This window comes from Schistocerca americana, chromosome 8, assembly GCF_021461395.2.
Source record: "Schistocerca americana isolate TAMUIC-IGC-003095 chromosome 8, iqSchAmer2.1, whole genome shotgun sequence".
NCBI classification, from domain to species: Eukaryota; Metazoa; Arthropoda; class Insecta; order Orthoptera; family Acrididae; genus Schistocerca; species Schistocerca americana.
This window is the reverse complement of record NC_060126.1, coordinates 31,581,369-31,606,839: the sequence shown is the minus strand read 5'-3', so window position 1 is coordinate 31,606,839 and position 25,471 is coordinate 31,581,369. Positions and strand designations below refer to the sequence as shown.

Here is a 25,471-nt window from a genome sequence, read left to right as displayed (position 1 = left end):
TTTTTTTATAACAACTTGTTGAGTAATTAATAACATTTAATTGCTGGTGGATAAAGTACAGAAAGTAAATATGACTAAGATGGAACCGCTTATTTAATGCCTTTGTAGACAACAGTTTTGAAATCAAAGTAACAAAATTGTGTCACCAGATTTTAATAACACCTCGCATTCTCAAATGATTCGTTCTTGGGCGACATTACCTACACTTGTGCTAATGCTAAACATTATTCAAGTGTGAAACCAAACACATATTACAGTACCTTTACACTACCGACCAGCCAACTCTGAATGACAACCGAACTACCATGTTGCACTCAAAATGAGCAACATCATATCTGATCATTGTAACTTGTTGTAAAACTTTCAATTTGGAGAATAAGCGAAAATCACTTGGGACTACATCCCTTCTGTGTGGTAGATGTTGAATCACTTCCCATTGAAACTCCTGAATCAAATCCTGTATGACTCCTGCTGCACATGGACGTGCATTATTGTGAAGAAGGACGACCCCACGGTCAGAGTTCTGTGTCACTTATTTCTAATGGTGCTGCAATGTTATTGAAGCATCTAAAGTAGGCCACTGCAGTCCCCTAATTGTGAAACCCCTATCTTCTTGGACTTTTGTTTCAGTTCTCGCTTTGAGTCTGTCAGTCACCACCGAGGGCCAGCCCAAGTGATATTTGTCACGAAGATTGTTCCACTCACTGTTCAACACAAAACACAAATTCTGAACTGACACTTTGTTCATCGCTTTACCATAAACCTCAGCTATCTATTTATAAATTTCAATGGGTTGGACTTTATGTGCATATTAAAAGCTTATAACACTATGTACCTCACACTTGGCAGGATCATCAATTTTGTTACACATTTTAAAATTGCAAAGCTAAGCAGTAATCAACCATATCAGATCATAGCTCCTGCCAAACTGAATTGGATGAGTACCAAGGTCAGTGGTTAGTCAGCAGTAGTGGTGGTGGTGGTGGTGGTGGTGGTGGGGAGGTGGGAATGTGGTCACATGTCAAAACAAAACATCCTTTACTTTTCAAATGACCTTTCTATTTTGTGGTAACGTCACAATGTGCACCCACACATGGCTCACAGGAATATTTAAACCATCACGAAATTGGGTTGCGAGTTGCTGGAACACCCTCCATACAGCCCAAGTTTCACTGCCCCCCCAACTTCAATTTGTTTGAGTCACTTGAGGCTGTTTTCCGAGGTCATCGAGTTTCCAATGCTTTGCACTTTCGAAGTCACCGAGTTTCCTCGGGTCTGGAGAAGAAGAAAGCAGGGCAAAGTGGCTATGTGACCAACCAAAAAACTACTACTTGACAAGAATACACAAGCTTAAGACCACTGTACCCAGTGCTTTGAAAGGAAGGAGAATACGTTGAAAAATGATATACATTTTGTACCATCATTTTTTTGTAAATACATTGTAGAATTCTTCCATGTAGATATATCCCAACTTTCCCAGTATATCCAGTATATAAACAGGAGATAGGGGTCTGTGCAAAGTTAAAATTATTTAGAAGTATTAGATAGATACTATCAAAATAAACTCTGCATAAAGCTCTGCTAGTTAGTCTTACTTACCTGTATATTCCATTACAAATTTTCTGTCAGTTTACATCTTTGATCATAACAGCTGAAAGAAGTTTGGTGAGAAAATCTGTTTATGTTTAAACATTCCACTGGTGGCAAGATTTCAACACAGCAGTAGACACAAACCTTTAGCCGAGTCGTACGCATAATAAGATCCATCAGGCTCAGTAGTCGGGTGCGCGGATATGCGGGGGCTGGGCAGCTCGGGTGCAGTCTGGACGAGTGGAGGCGGCGGTGGAGGCAGGTCCTGCACGCAGGTGGCAGGAGCAGTCACGACACGGACTCTGCCACCACTCGTGCGTGGACCTGAGCCTGCAGGTGAGGCGGAACCAGAAGGAACCGTGACTGCCTGTTTCTGCTGTTTCTGAGTGTCAGAGTTGCTACGAGCAGATGCCATGACGGCATCTCCCTCGTAGTCAACCGCGTGCTCTGCGGCATCCGGCTGCTGCCCGTGGTCCTGCTGTGGTTTGAGCTGTTCCTGTTGGTGCTTCCTCCTCTCCTTCTCATCAGCTGCAGCCACAGAAACAGCGCGTCTCTGTTGCTGCTTCTTTGGAGATGCTGTGAATGCAATTTAAAAACATTATACGAGGTGTTGACTCATTTCCCCCAAAAATGCATATGAATATTCTTACCATAAAAGTCTGAAAGGAAATTTAGCTGCTATTCATCAAAAACAATCTCATCTAGTGTTTTTTTGAAAGATATAGAGAGTGCGAGCCAATAACTTATGATTTGCATTAGGTTTTTGGTCATTGTCATCTTAAAGGAAAGTCTAATGACCTCAACATTGAGGTCATAAGAGGCAGAGCACAAGCTCAGACTGTTTCAATGATGGGGTACGAAATTGGCTGTGCCCTTTTAAAGGATCCATCCGGGCACTTGCCTGGAGCCACATAGACAAATCACAGAAAACCTAAATATGGATGGCCAGATGCAGATTTGAGCCATCGTCCTCCCATATATGAGTAAGTTCTTGAATGGGCTAGGAAATATTATTGAGAAAATGTAAATGGCTAAGTTTACACAATGGGTAATCTATAAATATCACCTGTGGCCAATCTGAGTATCATTAACTCTGTTCATGTGTCCATATTAAACTCAAACATTGATGTCTCTCTCTGTACCACATTGCAACTTATGAACTGAGGAAATAGAAGTGAGCAGAGGAAGAAGGAAATAGTTTGGAAAATTATTTGAGTTGAATGGAAGGACTTTTATGATAGTCCAGTACATCTGTGCACACAGAGCCAGAGCCAGAGGAAACTTCTTTCAGAAAGGACATACACAAACCATAGCCTGTTCTGCTTACTATCATATTTTACAATGAGAAGAGCCCAGCTGCCTGGAAAATTCCTCTTAAATTGCAATGTTTTTTGACATAAAACTGAGCACAGAACTATTACATTCAGCATCTTAGTAACACACTACTGGCCATTAAAATTCCTACCCCACGAATATGTGCTACAGATGTGTAATTTAACCGACAGGAAGAAAATGCTGCGATATGCAAATGATTAGCTCTTCAGAGCATTCACACGAGGTTGGCGCCGGTGGCGGCACCTACAACGTACTGACATGTGGAAAGTTTCTAACCGATTCCTCATACACAAACAGCAGTTGACCAACGTTGCCTGGTGAAATGTTGTTGTGAAGCCTCGTGTAAGGAGGAGAAATGGGTACTATCACGTTTCCAACTTTGATAAAGGTCGGATTGTAGCCTATCGCGATTGCAGTTGCGGTTTATCGTATCATGACATTGCTGCTCGCATTGGTCGAGATCCAATGGAATAGGAGGGTTCAGGAGGGTAATACGGAACGCCGTGCTGGATCCCAACGGCCTCGTATCACTAGCAGTCGAGATGACAGGCATCTTAACCGCATGGCTGTATTGGATCGTGCAGCCACATCTCGATCCCTGAGTCAACAGATGGGGACGTTTGCAAGACAACAACCATCTGCACAAACATTTCGACGACGTTTGCAGCGGCATGGACTATCAGCTCGGAGACCATGGCTGCGGTTACCCTTGACACTGCATCACAGACAGGAGCACCTGCAATGGTGTACTCAACTACAAACCTGGATGCACGAATGGCAAAACGTCATTTTTTTTGGATGAATCCAGGTTCTGTTTACAGCATCATGATCGTCACATCCGTGTTTGGTGTCATTGCAGTTAACGCACATTGGAATCCTGTATGCATCATCACCATACTGGTGTATCACCCGGAGTGATGGTATGGGGTACCATTGGTTACACATCTCAGTCACTTCTTGTTCACATTGACGGCACTTTGAACAGTGGACATTACATTTCAGATGTGTTACGACTCGTGGCTCTACCCTTCATTCAATCCCTGCGAAACCCTACATTTCAGCAGGATAATGTACGACCGTATGTTGCAGGTCCTGTATGGGCCTTTCTGGATACAGAAAATGTTCGACTGCTGCCATGGCCAACACATTCTCCAGATCTCTCACCAATTGAAATCGTCTGGTCAATGGTGGCTGAGCAACTGGCTCGTCACAATACACCAGTCACTACTCTTGATGAACAGTGGTATCGTGTTGAAGCTGCTTGGGCAGTAGTACCTGTACACGCCATCCAAACTCTGTTTGACTCAATGCCCAGGCGTATCAAGGCCATTATTACGGCCAGAGGTGGTTGTTCTGGGTACTGATTTCTCAGGATCTATGCACCCAAATTGCGTGAAAATGTAATCACATGTCAGTTCTAGTACAATATATTTGTCCAATGAATACCCATTTATCATCTGCACTTCTTCTAGGTGTAGCAATTTTAATGGCCAGTAATGTATATCTCAGCACAAATTAGTTACGCACCTTGTACTGCCATATTTGTGTCAGCACCTTGGTTCATTGCCTGATTAGCAGCCAATGTTGCATTACAGTTCTTGTCTATTACCAACTTATCACGCTCTCTATTTGTCTCCGTTACTAGAGGAGATGTCTGCTCTCCGTGCAAGTGACGCCTTCGACGACATACACCTTCATAATCGAGCTGTGCCTGTTTAACAAAGACAGAAATAAAATTATTATACTTGTTCATTGATGTAAGCTGTTCATTAAACATTCAGACAAATATATAGTTTACTTCATGCAGTTAGTTACTTTCCATAACTACTAAAATTAACCAGTCATTCAAGTTAGGACATGGGCTCACACTGTGTGCCTCCTTATAATATGTCTAGGTGTTCCTTGTCTCAAATTATGAGGTCTTAAAGATTTTGAAGTGAAATTTACACTTCAAAATGCACATGGGCAGACAATAGAGTGTAATTAGGGCCAAGAGACCTTGTTCTCCACTAAAGAAGCTATATAAGCCATATCTTGCACTAGATCTGATTTTTATGAATTGTAGGAACCAAAGGAGATTGAAAGATGTGAGAGGGAAATCCACAGAGCTACAGAAAACCGTACACAATAGCTTCTCTCCCACTCATTTCCCTTACGTGATTTTAAAACTGAAATATTCAATTATGTTCATCTGAAAGTGAAAACATATATACCTTTTTTACATTTAAAGAAATTTTGAAGTATGTTATGTAGGAAGGTCCTAGACTGAAAAAGTTTTAACACTGGAAGGCTTCAACAGTCATGACAACTATAACAATAATTTAGTCCATTTAATACACATAACTTCCATCTGGCACACAAAATCATTTTCATATTTCAAGTAATGTAAGTAATATATTAATAGGTGTTACAGAGGATACAGTAAGCTCATGCTAAACAACAACAAGCCACAGCTGAGCAGAGTCAAATTCTATAAATATTCCATAAATACATTTTCATTCCTTTAGCTGGCAAACAATTTTAGTCATCACTGTTTAGCTGTAATATACATGGTACCACATGTCAGTAATGGAGTGATATTATAGCCTACAGGTACAGTAAGTCATATGCGCATTGTGAAATGTTTCACATTTGGAGAGGAGGATATTAAAATTCTTATCATGTTATAGGGAACACCTGACAGTTGGGTATTCATAATAAATAAGTCATCAAATGGGCAGTATGAAATTTATTGAGTAATTTAGTATACATGGTGGATTATTAATTGTGTAATTTCTGGAAACCTGTTTCCGCAACTGATATAGTATGTTCTGTGTTATTAAAAATTGAGAAAAATACTGGAGGTAAGGCAAAAAGATTTAGCTCTTCTATCAGTAAACACACACCTATCAAATAATTCTGGATAATATCATTACAGACTAAGCACCTCTCAAAACAGACATTTCAGTTGCCAGTCAGCACATACTTTGTAGTTTAGAGCTTACACCTGAAATTGGAAAATTAATGTTGTTTTTCATTCACGTATACACATACAGGGCTACTGGGACAACACTATGTTATTGTCTCTTTATTGCAAGTAATCTAAAAAAGCTGTGGACCACATAATGAATCACCATCATACTTGGCAACTCATTGGACTGTCCTATATTCAGCTTCAAGAAGGTTTCGTCGATATTTCTACACAGAAGCCTGACCACGAACAACCGTTAGTGTTCGGTCAGTAAGTTCCAGCAAACTGAAAATGTTTGTGATGATAAATGTACTGTGTGGTGCAGTGTCACTGGGAACTGTAGCGACCATACAACAGGCTATCGAGCAGAGACCAAAGCGATGACACGGTGTCTCAGCTGAGAATGTGGCATCCCAAAATCTATTGTCTAGCAAAACTTCCACACCATACAGTACAAAAAGGCTTGTCACAAATAAACCTAAGCACTGTGTGGCATGCATGCCCACATGCCACGACTAAATTGAGATAGTAAACAATGAGTGTTTGTTCAGTGCTGGGGCTATCTTTCGCACCCACGGCCTCGTCAATCACCACAACAGCAGGATACAGGCCAACAGAACCACACATCACCACAGAACTGGAATGTAACACTCGAAAGGTAAATGTATGGCTGGGCCTCACCTGACACTGTGTTTAGGATCCATTTTTCTTTGCCAAAGCAACAGTCACATCAACATTGCACCTGGATGTGCTCGTGCAGTTACCGTAGTCCAAATGGTTTGCTGACAACATTCTAGGTTTGGTGGTGTTTCAATAGAACTGAACCCTACTAAACTCCTTACACATTGTGCATATTTACTTCGATGAGACATTTCCAGGATACCAGATCTGACAAGGATTGCCACGGTTACAGGCAGCACGCTCGCTCGATGTCACATCCTTGGACTTCTTCAAAAGGTGTCACATTAAGAGTCAGGTGTAAATGGTGAAGATTAGGGATTTGCAGCACCCCCATGAATGCATTTTGGCAGTGATGTTTACAACTACCCCAGAAATCGGTATTTTTGGGTGTACCGAGGAGAGAAAGGAAGTCTGCTCAGATGTTGTTGTTGTTGTCGTCCTCTTCAGTACAAAGACTGGTTTGATGCAGCTCTCCATGCTACTCTATCCTGTGCAAGCCTATTCATCTCCAAGTAACTACTGCACCCTGCATCCTTCTGAATCTGCTTACAGTATTCATCTCTTTGTCTCTCTCTATGATTTTAACCCCCCCCCCCCCGCCCCGCCCCCACACACACACATACATACACACTTCCCTGCAGTACTAAATCAATGATCACTTTATGCCTCAGAATGTATCCTACTAACCGATCCCTTCTTGTCATCGGGTTGTACCAAAAATTTCTTTTCTCCCCAACTGTATCTATTTAGTACCTCCTCATTTACGTGATCTACCCACCTAATCTTCAGCATTCTTTTGTAGCACCACATCTCAAAAGCTTCTATTCTCTTCTTGTCTACAATGTTTATCATCCATGTTTCACCTCCACACATGGCTACACTCCTTACAAATATTTTTGGGAAGGCCCTCATGACACTTAAATCTATACTCTATGTTTACAAATTTCTCTTCTTCAGGAACATTTTTCTTGCTATTGCCAGTCTATATTTTATATCCTCCCTACTTCGCCCATCATCAGTTATTTTGCTTCCCAAATAGCAAAACTCATCTACTACTTGAAGTGTCTCATTTCCTAATCTAATTTATTAAGCATAACCAGACTTAATTTCGACTACATTCCATTATCCTCATTTTGCTTTTGTTGATGTTCATCTTATATCCTCCTTTCAAGACGCTGTCCATTCTGTTCACCTGCTCTTCCAAGTCCTTTGCTGTCTTTGACAGTATTAAAATGTCATCGGCAAACCTCAAACTTTAAAGTTTATTTCCTCTCCCTGGAGTTTAATTCCTATTCTGCTCAGATATAGAGAGCAATTGTGTTAAACGGCAGTGATTACATCAAATTATAGTGTTTCCTTCCACATTACATCCATATTGTAAACACTTCATTCGAATTCAAGTGCTCTTTCAAAGAAACTGTTAGGAACTTCTCGGGCACACTGTATTTTAAGAAATCATTAGACAGAATTGCTGAAATGTGCAGCACTACTGACAGACATGTAAAAGTAAGTGAGAGAAGCACACCGTCGTCCAGCTTTTGGATCTAGTAGTTCCTTCCTTGGGTAGCAGAATAGGATAGGTTACTGTAGGCTACAAAGAAAGGGAAGGCCAATCTTCTCTCCTCCATCTCTGTCTACACTAATCTCACTGCAGACGGATTCTTCTCATCCTCGCATCTCAATGATCTGCACATCCTTTACAACCTGTAGTAACCTACACCTCTCTCCCACCTGAGAAAAGAATTACTAGTTCCGAAAGCTATGTAGTGTGTCACTTTTGATTTTAGGTGTCTGTATCAGCAGTATTACACACTTCGCCTACTGATGGTAAGCACTGGCCAGGATTTCTGTCGCATAATTTATTAGATATGCTTTTTGTATTATTTTCTAGCAGTGTGAGATTGAAGGCAATTGTATGCAAGTAGTCAAATCATAAGACATTGCAGGTATGCTGGGGGCACAGTCCTATGGACTTGTGCTCCACTAAAACTCAGGGGAAGATATCCCTCAAGAGTACACTTGCATTTTTTCCCTGGTGCAAATTGAGGGTGGGAGCACAGATGCCTAATAAAGAATATAAGTGAGTAATTTTTCATGTCGCAAAACCAGAGAAGAGAAAGACAGTATCAAAATTGCAAATGTGAGAGTACATAATCTAAGAGACACAACTGAGAAAGGGAAACTAGTTACAGAGGATCAATGTCTGAATGTCTGTGTTGGAAATTTATGCTCTTCATCATGCTTAATCAATGTCATTGCAAAATAAAATTTATCATTTTCTGATATTATTGAGATAGTGAACAAATCAACAGTGTGGCATACGTTAATGCTTTCTTACTGAGTTTGCTTCTAATGTACTGTAAATGAGAACATGTCTTTTAGAGGTTGATATGGTTATGAATGTAGTCACATGCTATACGCATCAATATGTCTTGTTTTAAAGATAAATTTTGTCAGTATAATTCCTGGAGGCATATCATTCTCTCAATAATTCACAATTACCTCAAAGTGCATAGTTTCTCGAAACCACCAACAAATAAAGTCTGGACAGTTTAATCATTTACAAAGTGAAACTGTGATTGCATAGTCTTTTGGAAAAACTCATAGAGAGTATAATATTTACATAGTGTACTAAAGTTCTCGCTGTTTGTAATCACAGCACATTTATATGATGTATTTTTGAGAATTAATGGCACAAAATAGTCCCCACCAAGTATACCGTTTGCTGTAACTCTATTTGATTTACTCATATCATTCTTGTTTCACCAAATATATTACAGCACCACCCTGGTGTACGTAATGATTCCTAGGTTGTTTTGCATTAATTCTTCCTAGCAATTTCCTAATTATTTTTCTGTTTTCTTTCTTAGGGTGAAAGACTTTTTTTATGGAAACATTTCTACCTGTTAAAATTACAGTAATTATAGTTTGAGCATGTTTTCATGTTCTATATGATCATCCTATCGGCACATAACTGTTTTAAAAGAAATTTTTTCTAAGTTACAATGTGAATTTTTTCTTTATTAAGTTATGTGACAAACATTGTCACCACTATCCCCTACGACACTTCAGTACCTGAATGAACTTGCCTCAACTTAATGTTTATCTTATTTTTTGTCTCCCTCTTTCCACGTTTTTTTTTTCTTTTTTATTTTTCCAATTCTGGCATATACTCATCCACACTTTTCACTGTATCTGTTGTACACAATTTGTTACTCCATTTTGTAATCAGTCTGTTATCAGTTCCAAATTGCTCTCCTGTATCTTTCAATTAATTATTTTCTCCATTACCAACATATCTGGTGTGTAACTGGCTAGCAGAACATACATCATGTGTCGTTCTTTTACTTTTTAATAAGTATTTCTGTGTTATATAGCAATTATATTAAAGTATCTGTCTGTTTGCACTTGTTTACGTAATTCTTACTAACTCTTTTTACTCTTCTCTGCCTGACTGTCTCATATATGAGATTTACACACTTATTTCAAATGACCAACACTGCTCCCAATTTTAATCCTTCATTCAAATATCCTACTTTCATCACTGAAATGTAATGTGAACTAAAAACTATCTAGACATATCAAAATAATATGGCTTTTGGAGTGTGTTTCACAGCTTATCTGTACGCATGCCACACTGACCATCACCAAACTTCTGTTCTGAAATTTATTTTTCTGTTAATGTCCAAGATCTGCTAGAATCCTTCCTGAAAATTATGAAAAACTAAGAACTCTGATATACATGTAGTTTTCACAGTTTATCAGTAAAGTCTCATATGCAAGCCTATTTTTCACTGGTTTAGTTCTTTCTTCTCTTCCCCCTCTCAACATTATCTGATATATCAAACAATGGAAAATCCAGAATGGAATGTAACAATACTAGAGAAGGAAAGTTGCTACTCACCATACAGCGGAGATGCTGAGTCGCGATAGGCACAACAAAAAGATTCACACACAATTATAGCTTTCGGCCATTAAGGCCTTTGTCAGCAGTAGACACACACACACGCACGCACGCACGCACGCACGCACGCAAACGCAACTTGCACACACGTCTGCAGTCAACATTTCACTGTCCGCCACTCCCAACATACTATCCCTCCCCCTCCCTGCCCCAGCCTCCTCCTTACCCCCACCCAGTTGCCACTCCCATCATGCTGCTGCTCACAGTGTGGTTTCAGGTCTCTGAGACTGCAGATGTGTGTGCAAGTTGTGTGTGTGTGTGTGTGTGTGTGTGTGTGTGTGTACTGCTGACAAAGGCCTTAATGGCCGAAAGCTATGATTGTGTGAATCTTTTTATTTTGCCTATCGCAACTCAGCATCTCCACTATATGGTGAGTAGCAACTTTCCTTCTTTTGTATTGTTACATTATCTGATATACTTTTATCTGTCTGCAGATATGTCATTTATCACATCGAAACTGATAAGTAGGTGCGCAAAAACAAAAGATTTCCTGGATATATGCATACTTGTAATTGCTCACAAGGAGATAAAAATGGTAACTTCTTTTTACAATATTTAACTCATAATTTGTTTCAGAATAGCATGAGATTTTTATGCATTATCAACTGTCTTTCTCTGAACTTTTCTTCAAATATGTCTTATGGAAAATATATAACACAGCTGTACACACTGAAAGTAATGGAGTATTTGAGGCTTGCAGCATGACACACACTTATTGAATCAACAAAATATGCCAAATTTACTTACATTACATACAATTACTCTTCTTCAGCCATGATAATATCCAATATGCATCTTGAAAGACACTTGACATTAACTCGGAGAGTAACAAAAACCAACAAATTACCATAACAATGGAAACAGCTTTGAAGGCATTATGTGCTCTTGATGATAATAATAATAATAATAATAATAAAACCAGATGATGTAAAGAGCACTAAACAATATTGTCCCAAACTGTGATAGCAGTATGTCTTCGGCTTTTTATGTTCTACCAAAATTTCAGCATTTATGCTATACCTCAAAGAAGCAATTACAAATTAATGGCTAACTGAAAAGCATGGTGTGCTTTTCGTTGCATCGGTATGATTCCTAACTACTACATTCTGCATGTTTCACAACATCCATTACAAAGAGCCAAAAGCGCATCCATTACAAAGAGCCAAAAGCATTAACCATTTACAGCATCACATTACGCAACTCCTTTCTTTCGCAGTAATACAGTAAACAAACAATACACTGAAAAGCAGAAAGACAACTAATAACTTTCTGATGTCAGTCACATTACAGGAATTCCACACACATATAACAGCTGTTACAAAATTCCTAAATAAGAAAGGTCAGTTATCAAAAATATTGTAGGTGACGTGCTAGCCTTATGAGAACAATGCAAATGAGAACAAAGCAAGTGATAACAAAAAGACATGTTCATAATCTGAACATTTTTCTTTGCAAGTGAGAAAACTTACTTTCCTTATGTGCACAACACTTACCACAATATTTGAAAAACATCTTTCAGGATGGTCATCTTTGGCAGACTAGGCAAGTTAAATATTCACATAAGGTAGAAACAGTCTCAAAAATAAATAAATCTAATATCTTAGCTACTTCTGCAATTTAAAATGCAGGTTAATAAACGAAATGCAAAATAAATGGGGACAATGTTATTTATATACAGCAGAGTGTATTCAATAATAGTAGAATAGAAATGCCCTCTGCGTACAAGAACTGAAACAAGAAATAAATGGATGGAAGACAGTTAATTGCTCTCAAAGATATCTGGAATTTCAAGAAAAGAGGAGGTACAAAAAGTAATTAAAACCCTAAAAACACGGGAGGAAAAAAACTATACATAATGCTAATGGCATTAAACAGGCACAGTAAAAAGTCATTTTCAAAGATCTAAGATGAAAAATAAAAGTATACTGATCTGACAGTAGAGAAAAAGTGTTAAAGGGTTGTGCACATGTTATGAAAGTAATAATACATTGACAGTGACATAACTATACTGTTTTGCAGACAGATAATCATAGGTGGAAAACACTACTCATGTTATGAAAAGAAAACAACCAGAAATGGATATACATCACTATAGCTACAGGATCTACAGTTTTGCAAATTTTGCAAGCACAAGAACAGAAGTCATTAAAGCAACTACTAAAGCCGGGAAAACACATTTGAAAGGCCCTCATATTTATTTATAGACTACATAACAACACTGGAAAATTCAAAACAGAGATGGAAGTACACAAGACGCCTCACAACTACAGGTAAGGTCATCACAGCAGGAACCGTAAGCATATCACAGGTCTAGCTACTCCTCTAAACTGATCAAACTGTAATAGTAGGAGCACAGTTGCTGGCCACAAGGGTGTATGTTCACCTCAAGCTCCCTCCTGTTGTCCGGCTCAATGTTCTCCTGATTATTGTCGAGGCTGGTGATGAGGTTATCCTCCAGCATGTTGTCAGTAATGCGGGGAGCAGTCTGGCCGGTCGTCTGGGGCCGTGACACGATTGCCGGCGTGTTGGATATCTGTGGCGGGATCGTGTCTGGCACTGGCACCTTCTCCCAGTCATAAGGATCCGTTTCCTTCACTCCACGACGCTTCATACACCGTTCGAACAGGCCAATCAGCATCTGAAAAATAAATACAATGTACACAAAAAATTCAAAAACAAACTAGTACAGAATAGAGTTATCAATAGTATTTCAACTTTGAATTGCTTCATTACTTCAAGTATTCATCTCATTCGGCTTTCATTCATTCACTCATTTATTCATTCATTCATCATGTTCTGCAGATCCCATCAAATAGGAAACATTCAGAGATGTGAAATTAGTCAGGGTATTCATTAACACAGGACAAAAACATCATGAGGTCCAGTTGAAATCAAAGTTCTTTCAAGACTGATTACTCTCTAACTATGAAAAAATGATACGAAGATGGGTGAAATTGCCCAAAACCACTCAGTTTAAAACAATACAAACACAGTGTCGAAAGACAGAAAATAAGCCTATTTTGATAAAAGCATATCTTGCAGAGGTGTCTTCAAACAGTTTGGAATGTAAGTGTGTGCACTTACTTTCCAAAACATATGCTCAGTCACTGTACTTTTTTTTTTTTTTTGTTGTTGATAAAGTATAAAAATCAATTTCAATCTAACCACATATCTTACAACTACAATACAAGAAACAAAAACAATTTTCATGAAGACTTTGTCTCCTCATATAGGGCCACAATTATGGTTCTACAGTCTGGTGCAAGAAAGTTTTCTAGCATCCATCAGACATAATGCAAGAAATTGGGATAGTTTGTATCAATGTAATGAGAATGTACTCACCATATAGCAGAGATGCTGAGTCACAATAGGCGCAACAAAAAGATTGTCAGGAAGTGAGCTTTCGGCCAAGAAGGACTTTGTCAGAAATAGACAATTCTCTCTCTCTCTCTCTCTCTCTCTCTCTCTCTCTCACACACACACACACACACACACACACACACACACACACACACACACGTGATGCATTTGCTTCAGTGGAGAGAGAGAGAGAGAGAGAGAGAGAGAGTTGTCTATTTCTGACAAAGGCCTTGCTGGCCGAAAGCTCACTTTCTGACACTCTTTTTTTGTTGCACCTATCTGCAACTCAGCATCTCCGCTATATGGGTAATAGAAACTATCCTTTTCATATTGTTACATTTCATCCTGGATTTTTCATTGTTTAATGAGAATACATAATTTTCATTTCTAACAGCTGCCTGTATGTTATACTTATTTGTTCTAATAGAGGGAAACATTCCACGTAGGAAAAATATATCTAAAAACAAAGATGATGTGACTTACCAAATGAAAGTGCTGGCAGGTCGGCAGACACACAAACAAACACAAACATACACACAAAATTCAAGCTTTCGCAACAAACTGTTGCCTCATCAGGAAAGAGGGAAGGAGAGGGAAAGACGAAAGGATGTGGGTTTTAAGGGAGAGGGTAAGGAGTCATTCCAATCCCGGGAGCAGAAAGACTTACCTTAGGGGGAAAAAAGGACGGGTATACACTCGCACACACACACATATCCATCCACACATATACAGATACAAGCAGATGTCTGCTTGTGTCTGTATATGTGTGGATGGATATGTGTGTGTGTGCGCGAGTGTATACACGTCCTTTTTTCCCCCTAAGGTAAGTCTTTCTGCTCCCGGGATTGGAATGACTCCTTACCCTCTCCCTTAAAACCCACATCCTTTCGTCTTTCCCTCTCCTTCCCTCTTTCCTGATGAGGCAACAGTTTGTTGCGAAAGCTTGAATTTTGTGTGTATGTTTGTGTTTGTTTGTGTGTCTGTCGACCTGCCAGCACTTTCATTTGGTAAGTCACATCATCTTTGTTTTTAGATATACTTATTTGTTCCACGTTCATGACAACTTCTCTTTTACGATGGGACTTACACTACATTATGGCTGAACATGACGCAGCATGTGTAGGTTGCTGTCTATGGACAGGTTACTCCTGTAACCAAGATTGCAGATCTGAAGATGGTTCTAGAGGAACTGAAACTGGTCATTTGAATAAACATTTTTTGCAATCAAGACGGATTATAAATAACATTGGAGGACAGAAACTACAGGTTTCCACATGAAGAATGTGTTAACTACTACTTTGCCCAATATAATTTCAGGATAATCACTTCAGAACTGGCAGTTTTCTTCTTACAGGTTTCTTGCAGTTTATCACAGTTTTAACCTTTCTCAAAAACTTGAACTAAATCAGTGAATAAAGCTCTGAATTACATAGTATTCAATTACTGTAAGTATTTAAGTGTGGCTCGCCACAAGATAAGAGTGGTAGTCATCACTACCAATTCTGAAAATTACTGACCTTCCCTTACTGCTCAGGAAGACTATTTCAAAATAACGGACTCAAATTACTGAACGGCCCCCAGATTAGAAACTTTAGATGTGATATGTGGGGGTCTCTCTCAGCTATTACTATTAGTAAGTATTCTATTCATTGGTGGTATTCTACACGATTTTTTAGTTTATTACCAATCTGGGAAAAAGCAGTCAACAGTCGGCGAGGGACAATTTTGAAATGCCTTTACTATTTGATGAGTAGTTACCTTTACCCCTAAATTATTTACTTTCTGCCAGGACTTTCCATTACCATATCAATGAAGCAAATGTTTAGCAGGAGGTGGACACATACAGAATAGGACAACTACAAACTGAGGTCTCGGATGATGTCCTCCATCAGAGAGTAAACACATACAGACCTCACACAGTCACTGACGCTTTTGGTATTGACTGCACACTTTTACTCGGATCACGAGCAGACGATTCTGGAACAGAAGCCTGGGAGATCTGGATATGCAAGGTTCGAGTAGCAATGATTACTGGACTGGTGGAAAATTAATAGCTGGATATCTTTGAGAACATAAAGGCTGCAGCTAGGGAAGTGGATTTTGATATACAGCTAGAGAAGTGGATTTTGGTATACAGGCAACTGGGGAGGTAAGTGGAAGCCATACACACTGATATGACAAATGTCACAGGATATCTCCTTATATCATGTCAGACCACCTTTTGCCCAGCATAGTGCAGCAACTCAACACGTCGTTGGAAGTGTCTCACAGAAATACTGAGCCATGCTGCCTCTATAGCCGTCCATAATTGTGAAAATGTTGCCTGCATGAAATAACCTCTCTTTTATATGCCATAAATATTTCACGGGATTTATGTCAGGCAATCTGGGCTCCCAAATCATTCATTCACACTGTCCAGAATGTGTTTTTCAAACAAATCCTGAAGAATTGTGGCCTGGTGACATGCCACATTGTTATCCATAAAAATTCCATCATTGTTTGGGAACATGAAGTTCATGAACGGCTGCAGTCTCCAAGTAGCCAAACATAACAATTTATACTCAATGACCCAGTCCATTATGTAAACACAGCCCACACCTTTATGGAGCCACCAACAGCTTACACAATACCTTGTTGACAACCTGAGCCAATGGCTTCATGGAGTGTGTGCACCACACTTGAACCTTACCATCAGCTCTCACCAACTGAAATTGAGATTCATCCAACCAGGCCACAGTTTTCCAATTGTCTAGGGTCCAGCTGATAATGTCACAAGCCCAGGAGAGGTACTGCAGGTGATGTGCTGTTAGCAAAGGCACTTGCGTCGTTCTTCTGTTGCCATAGACCACTAATGACAAATTTTGCCGTACTGTCCTAATGGAGACATTTGTCGTACATCCCACATTGATTTCTGTGGCTATTTCATGCAGTATTGCTTGTCTCTTAGGACTGACAACTCTACACAAATGCGGTCATTAAGTGAAGGCCATCACAGCCACTGCGTTGTCCACAGTGAGAGGTAACACCTCAAATTTGGTATTCTCAGCACACTCTTGACACTGTGGATTATGGATTACCGAGTTCCCTATCAATTTCCGAAATGGAATGTCCCAGGCGGACTAGCTCAACTACCATTCTGGATCTATGGTCTGTTAATTCCCATCACGTGGCCATAATAGCATTGGAAACCATTTAACATAAATTATATGAATACAAATGACAGCTCTGCCAATGCACAATCCTTTTATATCTTGTATACACAATACTACCACCATCTGTATATGTATGTGTTCGACTATCCCACGGATTTTGTCACCTCATTGTATTCTAGATAGCACTGCAGGAAGAGTGTATGCCACAAAGTCTCAGTTAGATATCATGCTGTCACTTATGGAAGGAATGAAATCCGTGTTTTACAAGTAGGGTCTGTGGGTGCAGAGGTTGGGCAGTGGGCACACCTAAAGGTGCAAGGAGAGGAGTGCAGAGCAATGGTGATTATTTGTGATGTGAGCTCAAAGATAATAAAAATGTGGCAAAGAAGGTATGCTACCAGTAGCTTTTAGTAAAGGAAAGTGTGGTAGAGATGAATTTTACTTTTTCAGGGTTCAGGGTTCAGAACCAAATTGCTAATAATGAGAAATAAAGAATATAGTTAATGTTATGGAAAAGCAGGAAAGAAGTAGGTGATTACAGTCAGCAGCAAAGCTTACAAAACTGAGGTTTTAACTTCTTGTTACCTGGTAGTCAGGCTTGTCTTCATATGTCAGAGATTGTATGTGGTCGAGGAACTGCCTCAAATCAGAGGGAAGGTGCTTCAGCAACAAACGGTGGTCATACTTCTCCTTCATGAGGCCGACCTACAGCACAAAACAGACATTGTTCAATTTTCATTGCAGAGAACAACAAATAACAGTAATAGCATAGACAAAATATTCAGGACAAAGAGCTGAATCTACTTCTTCCAACAAAAATAGCAGTTATTATAGATGAAATAATAGTAATAACAACAACAGAGGGTGGGTATATACCTGTATCAATAAACATTGCTGTACAAAATAAGTAATACACTACATTCCATCAACCACCTAGCTTAGATCCTCTGGAGAAAATACGGAAAGTATCTACATTTAGTATGAGAAAATGGATTAAAATTATGAGTTGTTATAATATAAAACCATTAGTACCAATTATAATCAAAGCATTGTAATGAAAGCTTAATTAATTATATGAAACAAATTGCCTGCCCTAATCCTTTCTCAGCCTGAGGTCTGAGTGACCCACCCTTTCTTTATAGTGTACCCCTCTCACCTTCCTGAGAAACTACTAGTCCCCAACAGCATGACAATTCACTAATACATCATTTATCCAAAAAGTTTCAAGACTGATTTTATTACTAGTATACAAGTGTCGTCAGCACAGTAACCACCACGGCAGCTTAAACTAATAACTATAAACACAACAGATGTGCATACGACCAGCCAGCTGAGAGCAAGCAGTGGACACGTGGCTGAAGTTTGTCAATACTTTATGTGACTAATTACAATGAAGAAATGACCTATAATTCAATTTCACATTTTCTTGGTAAAATGGCTATAGAGACTTTTGAGTCCACGAAAAAGGCTTACGGGAATAATTGTTTAAGTTGTGCACAAGTATTTGAGTGGTTTAAATGTTTAAAGAAGGACAAGTGCCACTCAAGGACAATGATAGGTCAGGGTGTCACACCTCAAGTTCTCCTGATGGAAAAATCATACAACGGAGGGTCAAGGTTGGAACATCAACAATTACGGAAGAGACAGATTGCTACTGACCATAGACACATTGAGTTGCAGACAGGCACAACGAAAACAGTCTTTTCATTGTGCCTGTCTGCAACTCAACATGTCATCTCCTAATGGAGACTCCTGAACAAAAATGATGACATGTGGGTGCCTGCCATAGCTCGACGGATACTAAGAATGTGGACCATTCTTTTCTGGAAAAAATTAATCACAGTTGAGAAGCCTTGCTGTTCTTAATACAAATGTACCACAAAATGACAAGAGTGCAGAATGGGTCTCTCACTATTTGCATGCTCATAACATTATACCCGGGGAGTTTGTTCCCAGTGGCACCACTGTTAATTCCCAGTGTTATTTAGGTGTCACAGATTAGTTGTGCAAAAGGAATCAAATGCTTCATTTGCAACAATTGATAGGGAGGGATTTCTTTACGTTGCATGACAATGAGCCACTTACACGGTTACAGCTGTTGTGCAGTTCCTAGTGTGTGTGTGTGTGTGTGTGTGTGTGTGTGTGTGTGTGTGTGTGTGTGTGTGTGTGTGTGGAGGGGGGGGGGGGGGGGGGGGAACCCAAAGGTATCAGTTCTCAACTGCCCTCCACATTCACCCTATTTGGTGCCGAGTGAGTTGTTTTTTTTTCTTTTTAATCCCCAGAAATAAAAATTCATGCAAAGGGTCAACGCTTTAATTCCATAATCAGCATTCGAGTGAATGCAACACGAGTTGAACAAATTCTCAAATAAGGAGTTTTCTGATAGATTCATATGGTGGTATGAACATGCTATATGCTATAATCCAGTGGGGAGGACTACATAGAACACCTGAAGCATTAAAACCACTACCTTAACTTTTCTCAATTTTTTATTAATCCAGCCTCTAAACTTTTTGGATTGATGGAGTAAGCGAGTATTGGCAGTACTGGAATTTCACATGCTAGAGGCAGGTACTGGTCCATCACTGTAATTTCATAATGAATTATACATCAATTTAAAGAATCCCTGTGAAAATATTCTTCAATGAAACGAAAATGTGTCCCACACAACATTTCTTAACTCACTCTTAAGCTCCACTATACTTTGCAACAGACATTTACAAAACAATGTAGCAAGAACACAACTACATTTGCATCCATGTGTAAAACGCTGATGTCATTGTAGAAATTGCTCTTAAATTAGCATAGCAACTACAGAGTAAATTAGTAATACTATATTTACACAATTATAAGAAGAGATATTTTCTCAAGTTCATAATGCAAAAAAAAAAAAAGTTGCCTTATATTCACCAATTACACTAATGCTGCTCAGGTTGACATTTTTATGCCATGTAATACGTTAATACAGGGGTTGTTTACACTCCCAGATGAAGTTTTGGCAGTTGAGGTCACATGCAGATTTATTCTAAAGGATACTGTTACATTCTGAGGTCAATATAGATGTGAAATTCACTAGGTGAAACTATCATCCCACTGGCTACACACAACTGACACATTGGTGTTCTGTGATCATTAGACACAAGCTGCTGTGACTGGAAGTGACCCCAATCTACACTTCAGCCCAGGACACAAATTAATGCTAACAAAAATATATTTGCACAGAATACTTGGAACAGAGGACAAAAAATGCCAATGATGCTAAAGCTGCCACTGCTCTATAGAACTGCCAATTTTCCAGATTGATTACAGTGTTAATATGAAGTCATACAATTTCTGCCGATTCGGCTGTCGGGAGCCAATAGGACAACATATTTTTGTCATTCGGATTGCTTATATTCTCAGTGCTGTAAGACTTGTAACTTGTAGCAATAAATAATGGATACACAATTACAGCCATAATTCAGCTGAGAGACATGGACCCATGAGTTCACATTCCCACTGGTTCACACAAATAATACAATGCTAACTTTATGTTAATGGTGATCTGTGTAGCTGAGACACAAATAACTGTGCAGAAAGCAGAAATTTTGGCATCACAGAATGTTCATTAGCAGCATTAGATGAAGTATAAGTAAAATATTTTAAAAACATTATACCAAGGCCCCATTCTCCCCACAGTATCAGAAGTAAACTTTCTGCTCTGAAGCAGAATCAGAGACTAAACTCCTAGTGTTTTATGTGAAAATGTGCCCATCATCATTTTGTCAAAGGTGGATGAATTATGGTCTGTATTTTCAGTCATTATGTCCCATTATTATATCATCTTCTTGTTGACTGATGACAAAAAAATTGACTCATCATTACAGAACATTAAAGATATGAAATAATGTACATCATTACGCATACAATTAAACTTAGTTTCAACTGTACATAACATTGTCTCACATACGCGAGGATACATAACAGACAAGTATGCATCTGGGGTGTTATCAACATTTTAGTTACCGTACCTGTTCTTTGTCCTTTATCTTTCGCCATGGGAGCTGCCCATTGACAAATTCCACCAGCATGTAAAATAACGACCACAAGTCATCATGCCTTCCCATTTCCTAAAACCAATAAAAAATTGTGTAGTGCATTTTATTATTTTATTACTAATATTACATTCAAGAAAACTTCAAACACTGGGTGCAATTACAGAAGAAAATGATCGTGGAGAAAAGAGAGGGAAGAGAAGGGTAGGGGAGGGATTGAAGTGAGGCAGGGAGCATGAATGAAGACTGTGATGACATCACTCACTAAATGCAATAAACAGGGTGTATACGCGGACAAGGAAAAAAAATTCCCGGATTTCCCGGCTAAAAATACACTTTCTCCCGGACGAAAATACACTTTTTCCCTGATAAATGACAGAATACTTTCCCTCAGAGCTGTAAAATTTATCAGTCCTTTGAAGGGTTAAGGTTTCATGCAACGGCTTGAAATTCCCGGCACATAAGTAAACGACCGAGAGCGGGAAAAAAAAATTATGTGCAGCCACAAGTGTGCTGCATATTTTCATATTACTAAAGTACAGATTCGAATTCCACCAAACTCGGCAAGTTACTTTCCGAAGCATTGAAATCGAGTTTGTGATGCGCTTTTGTACGTCAATCATAATGCCACGTGATCTCTACAGTCAATGAAGGCTTATAACATGTGATGTAGTCAGTCAACAGCAACATCACTGTTAAATAGCACGAACACACGAGTACGAAAAGTTAATAGTTTAAATTAATATATAAGTGTGGCTGCAAGGGAAGCTACGCTTTCACATATAATACTGGTCTCTAAGATCAATTAGCCACCAGAAAAGCTAAGGTTTCACATATAAATCGGTTTTTTTCTACGAGTGTTATAATCCAAGAGCATCGGAAATTCGTAAACCACACTAAAATACCCAATTCCGCTTAAAGTGTACATTCGTATGTCCAGATTCACAATGAAGTAGGTCCCAACCTGAAATTAAGCTTTTCAGTGTGGTTTTCGGGATGTAAATTTTATTGGAGTATCAATACTGCACTATCTCATGTTTGGTTCTTTATTATCGTGGCGCTGAATGAAATAAAGACTTGCACCTGGGGGCCGAACTTCCCCGAATAGGGGCCTCACAGCCAACGATGCCATACGCTCATTTCATTTTATCGATAGTGCCATACGTGCCAGAAGAAGAAAACGTGCACTTGTAATCCAGCAAACAGTTGAAACTAGTATGGGATGGGACGAAACACTTCGTTTCAAATAAATTGACTGCCTCAGCGGAAAAGATTAACAACAAATAAATTTCTTTAGAAATCCGACAAAAATAACTTCACCATTCTGCAAGGCGATTAATGCTTGACTGTTATAAACCTGGAATTGAAATAAAACCAGAAAACTGAAACGAATAACATATTTTAGTCTTCCATAATTATGTGATTTATTTTATCTACGAGTCTATGAAATCTATGAATTGATGGCTCCCGGCCGGAGAAATCCGTTTTGTTTTCATTTGACGTGAGATCTGTAAACGAAGAGGAAACAGCAAAATAATTAAATGTAAACACTACGTCCCAGAAAACTTTTCCGGGTAGCACCTGGCTGCTTGCTACAACCACTCTTCCAAGTAGCCAGATGTGGGAGAATGTTCTGTTCATACGCGACTGGCATCTTCTCTAACGAAGCTAACGTAAACAATTGTGACGTCACGATCATCGCAAGCAGTTTGCTGTTATGAAGTATAGCATTGTCTTTCGTCCTAATGCATTTAACACGTTTTGTTGTTGGCAGACGTTTGTGTGTGCAGTTTGTTTTCTTGTAAATGGCGCATTTCCTTTGCAACTTAAGTTTTACTTAATTTTTTTCTCCCATTTATGTTTTATTGCTGTAATATAATTCTGCAGTAGCGACGTAGAGTAATATTCTTTGTCAGACTATCAGTTTTTAGCAATCAAAATTACAAAAATTTAACTGAAAAACTAAAACTCTGAAAAATTCCCGGAGTTTTAAAAAATTCCCGTGTTTTTCCTGGATCTCCTGGTTGTCCCGGGGCGTATACACCCTGAATAAAGATATGCTTCAAAGGGGAGTAAACTGTGTCTACAAGTTTCACTGCCACTGACTGCATTAGAATCCATAATTACAAAGTCATCCATCAAAAGTTAATGACATGGAAAATTGAAATTATCCTAGAACAACATCAAAATTACATCAATGAGGAAATGGAGAAGTGCTTAAAAAGTGTCAGAAAATGTACATACTCCAAAATAGGAATCTTTATGACAAAATTTTAGCACCAATTTGATTAGAAAACTAAGCAGGCCTTCAGGAAGAACCAGAAAAACAAATACAAATTTAGAAGCACAGGGTACAGTTCATATTACCACATTACAAATGTCACTGACCATGTATAAAAAATTTCATGGCAACTAGAAAATAACAAGATATGAAGGAAGGAAAATTAGTGTTTAATCTCCCATCCACATATAGGCCATTAGACACAGAGCACAAGCTTGCAATATTGTAAGCACTGAGAAGGCAATCGACGGTGCCCTTTCAAAAAAACCGTCCTGCCATTTGCCTGGAGCGATTTAGGGAAATCATGGAAAGCATAAATCTGTATGTCAGGATGTGGATTTGAACCATTGTCCTCCTGAATGGAAGTCCAGTGTGCTGACAACTGCACCAGTTCACTCCATAACAATATGTAAAAACAAAATTGAATCACAAATAAAAGATCAGAAAAGTGTCCAGGATTAATAACTTTGTTCTAAAAGCCTGAAAATTCTCTACACATCAAGGAGCTTCAAACACAATAGATACATGAGAACCGCAATAAATGGTTCATAATGATTTGTTATTTGCAAGTGTGTTGAAGAAATAGCATTTTTAAAATTATGCAATGACTCTTCTATTTACAAATGTGAGGGGAGGGAGTAGTAATGTGTAGCCATAGACAAATATTTACAAACAGATATGTTACTGAGAATACTATTTTTGCTGTTACGTGAGAAACCAGTACCAACACTGGTTTTGATGTGGCAGCTCCCAGATATCATGCCAAATCCAAATTTGTGCAAAGTCAACTTCAGATACATATTTTCTACATATGGTGCACAGCCACATTAACCATTTAGTCCTACTGAGCATACCTCCAGAAATGAGTCAAATTTTCTGTAGACTTGGAAATTAATAAGACGGAATGTCAGTGAAAATGAAAACTTGAGTCTGGCCTGGATAACCGATCACTCAGCCTGACATTTGGACAGCTTGCGATATGAAGGATATTACGGCACTAGCTTTCATTTGTGACAACACATTCATCACAGGAACATTTAAAGTCAGAAAACTGAGGAAAAATGACTGGGAACCAGGACTACAGAGACGTGTGTGGGATCAAATTCAGGCCACAGGAATACATACTGCCTGAAGGTGTGTCACAACTGGAGCACAAGGCACAAAAACTTGTAAAAATGTAAGTAAGGAACTGTTCCATAACAATGACTAGGAAGAATATGAAGCAGTACTTCAAAGGGAAGTATTGCCGGATCAAGACAGCATAACACAAACCATGAGGTGGACATTGTTTGCCTGTGGTAAATTCTGACTGGAGAACATACAGGCAGCCAATCAATGGAAAAGGGAAAAGTGACAACTAAATGAAAATAAAATTAACATAATGAATACGTTTAGACAGAACACCTTGAAATTTCAGCCATCATTGCCATCTACTTCAAAATCCTTAACCTCACTGAATCATTCTCCTACTTTCTCATTTGTAAGAAGACACAATGCATTCTCTATTGTAACAATTTCTACCATTGCCAATTACTTCAAAAAGTGGGAATAGTCACTGTATAGTTTTGAAATCATGGTTTTATTTGCAAGTGCGAGGGGAGAATAGTAGACGGCAATGACAGCTAAATATGCACAAATAATGCACAGAGAACTGAGAACATTATTTTTTGCTGTCATCCGAGAAACACCAGAGATCAGATGGTTGAATGATTGAGGAAACTTTATACTAAACTAAAAATTCAAAATTTAAGATACTGGTGTGAACACAATAACTTATAAGATGAAAATTTCATTTTTTAAAATGGTGTATCATACAAAATGCACATGAATCTTAACTGAAAACTGTCTGAACTAAACTGATAATGGAATGAGTAAACTATATAGTGGGGACACTGAACAGCTACCAGGTATGAAAAAAAAGTTGAAGAGTTGGACATCACAGTTCAACTCTCAAACTTGTGTTTAGATGATTGTACCTTTGCATGTGGGTGTGTGGACAAGATAGGATGCCGAACAGCAAAGTGCAGCTTCCATTTCAACGTGCCTATTGACTACTTGACATTTACACTGTACAGTGTGTTGTCCCTTTTCTCATTCTTAAAGCTTGCAGTCCACACAGGACTT

The 25,471-nt window shown here is 38.8% G+C and overlaps 1 protein-coding gene across 5 annotated transcripts in view; it reads right to left on the bottom strand.

The window, feature by feature from the left end:
* LOC124545425 (tau-tubulin kinase homolog Asator) overlaps positions 1 to 25,471 on the bottom strand; it is a 643,583-nt gene that overhangs the window by 84,210 nt on the left and 533,902 nt on the right. For all 5 annotated transcript variants that reach the window (XM_047124343.1, XM_047124340.1, XM_047124345.1 and 2 more), the window contains 5 exons: positions 21,043 to 21,141; positions 17,618 to 17,737; positions 12,904 to 13,158; positions 4,453 to 4,636; positions 1,735 to 2,166 (listed from right to left, as the gene is read on the bottom strand). In XM_047124343.1, coding sequence (XP_046980299.1) covers positions 1,735 to 2,166; positions 4,453 to 4,636; positions 12,904 to 13,158; positions 17,618 to 17,737; positions 21,043 to 21,141 — 1,090 coding nt within the window. The remainder of the gene's footprint in view (positions 1 to 1,734; positions 2,167 to 4,452; positions 4,637 to 12,903; positions 13,159 to 17,617; positions 17,738 to 21,042; positions 21,142 to 25,471) is intronic.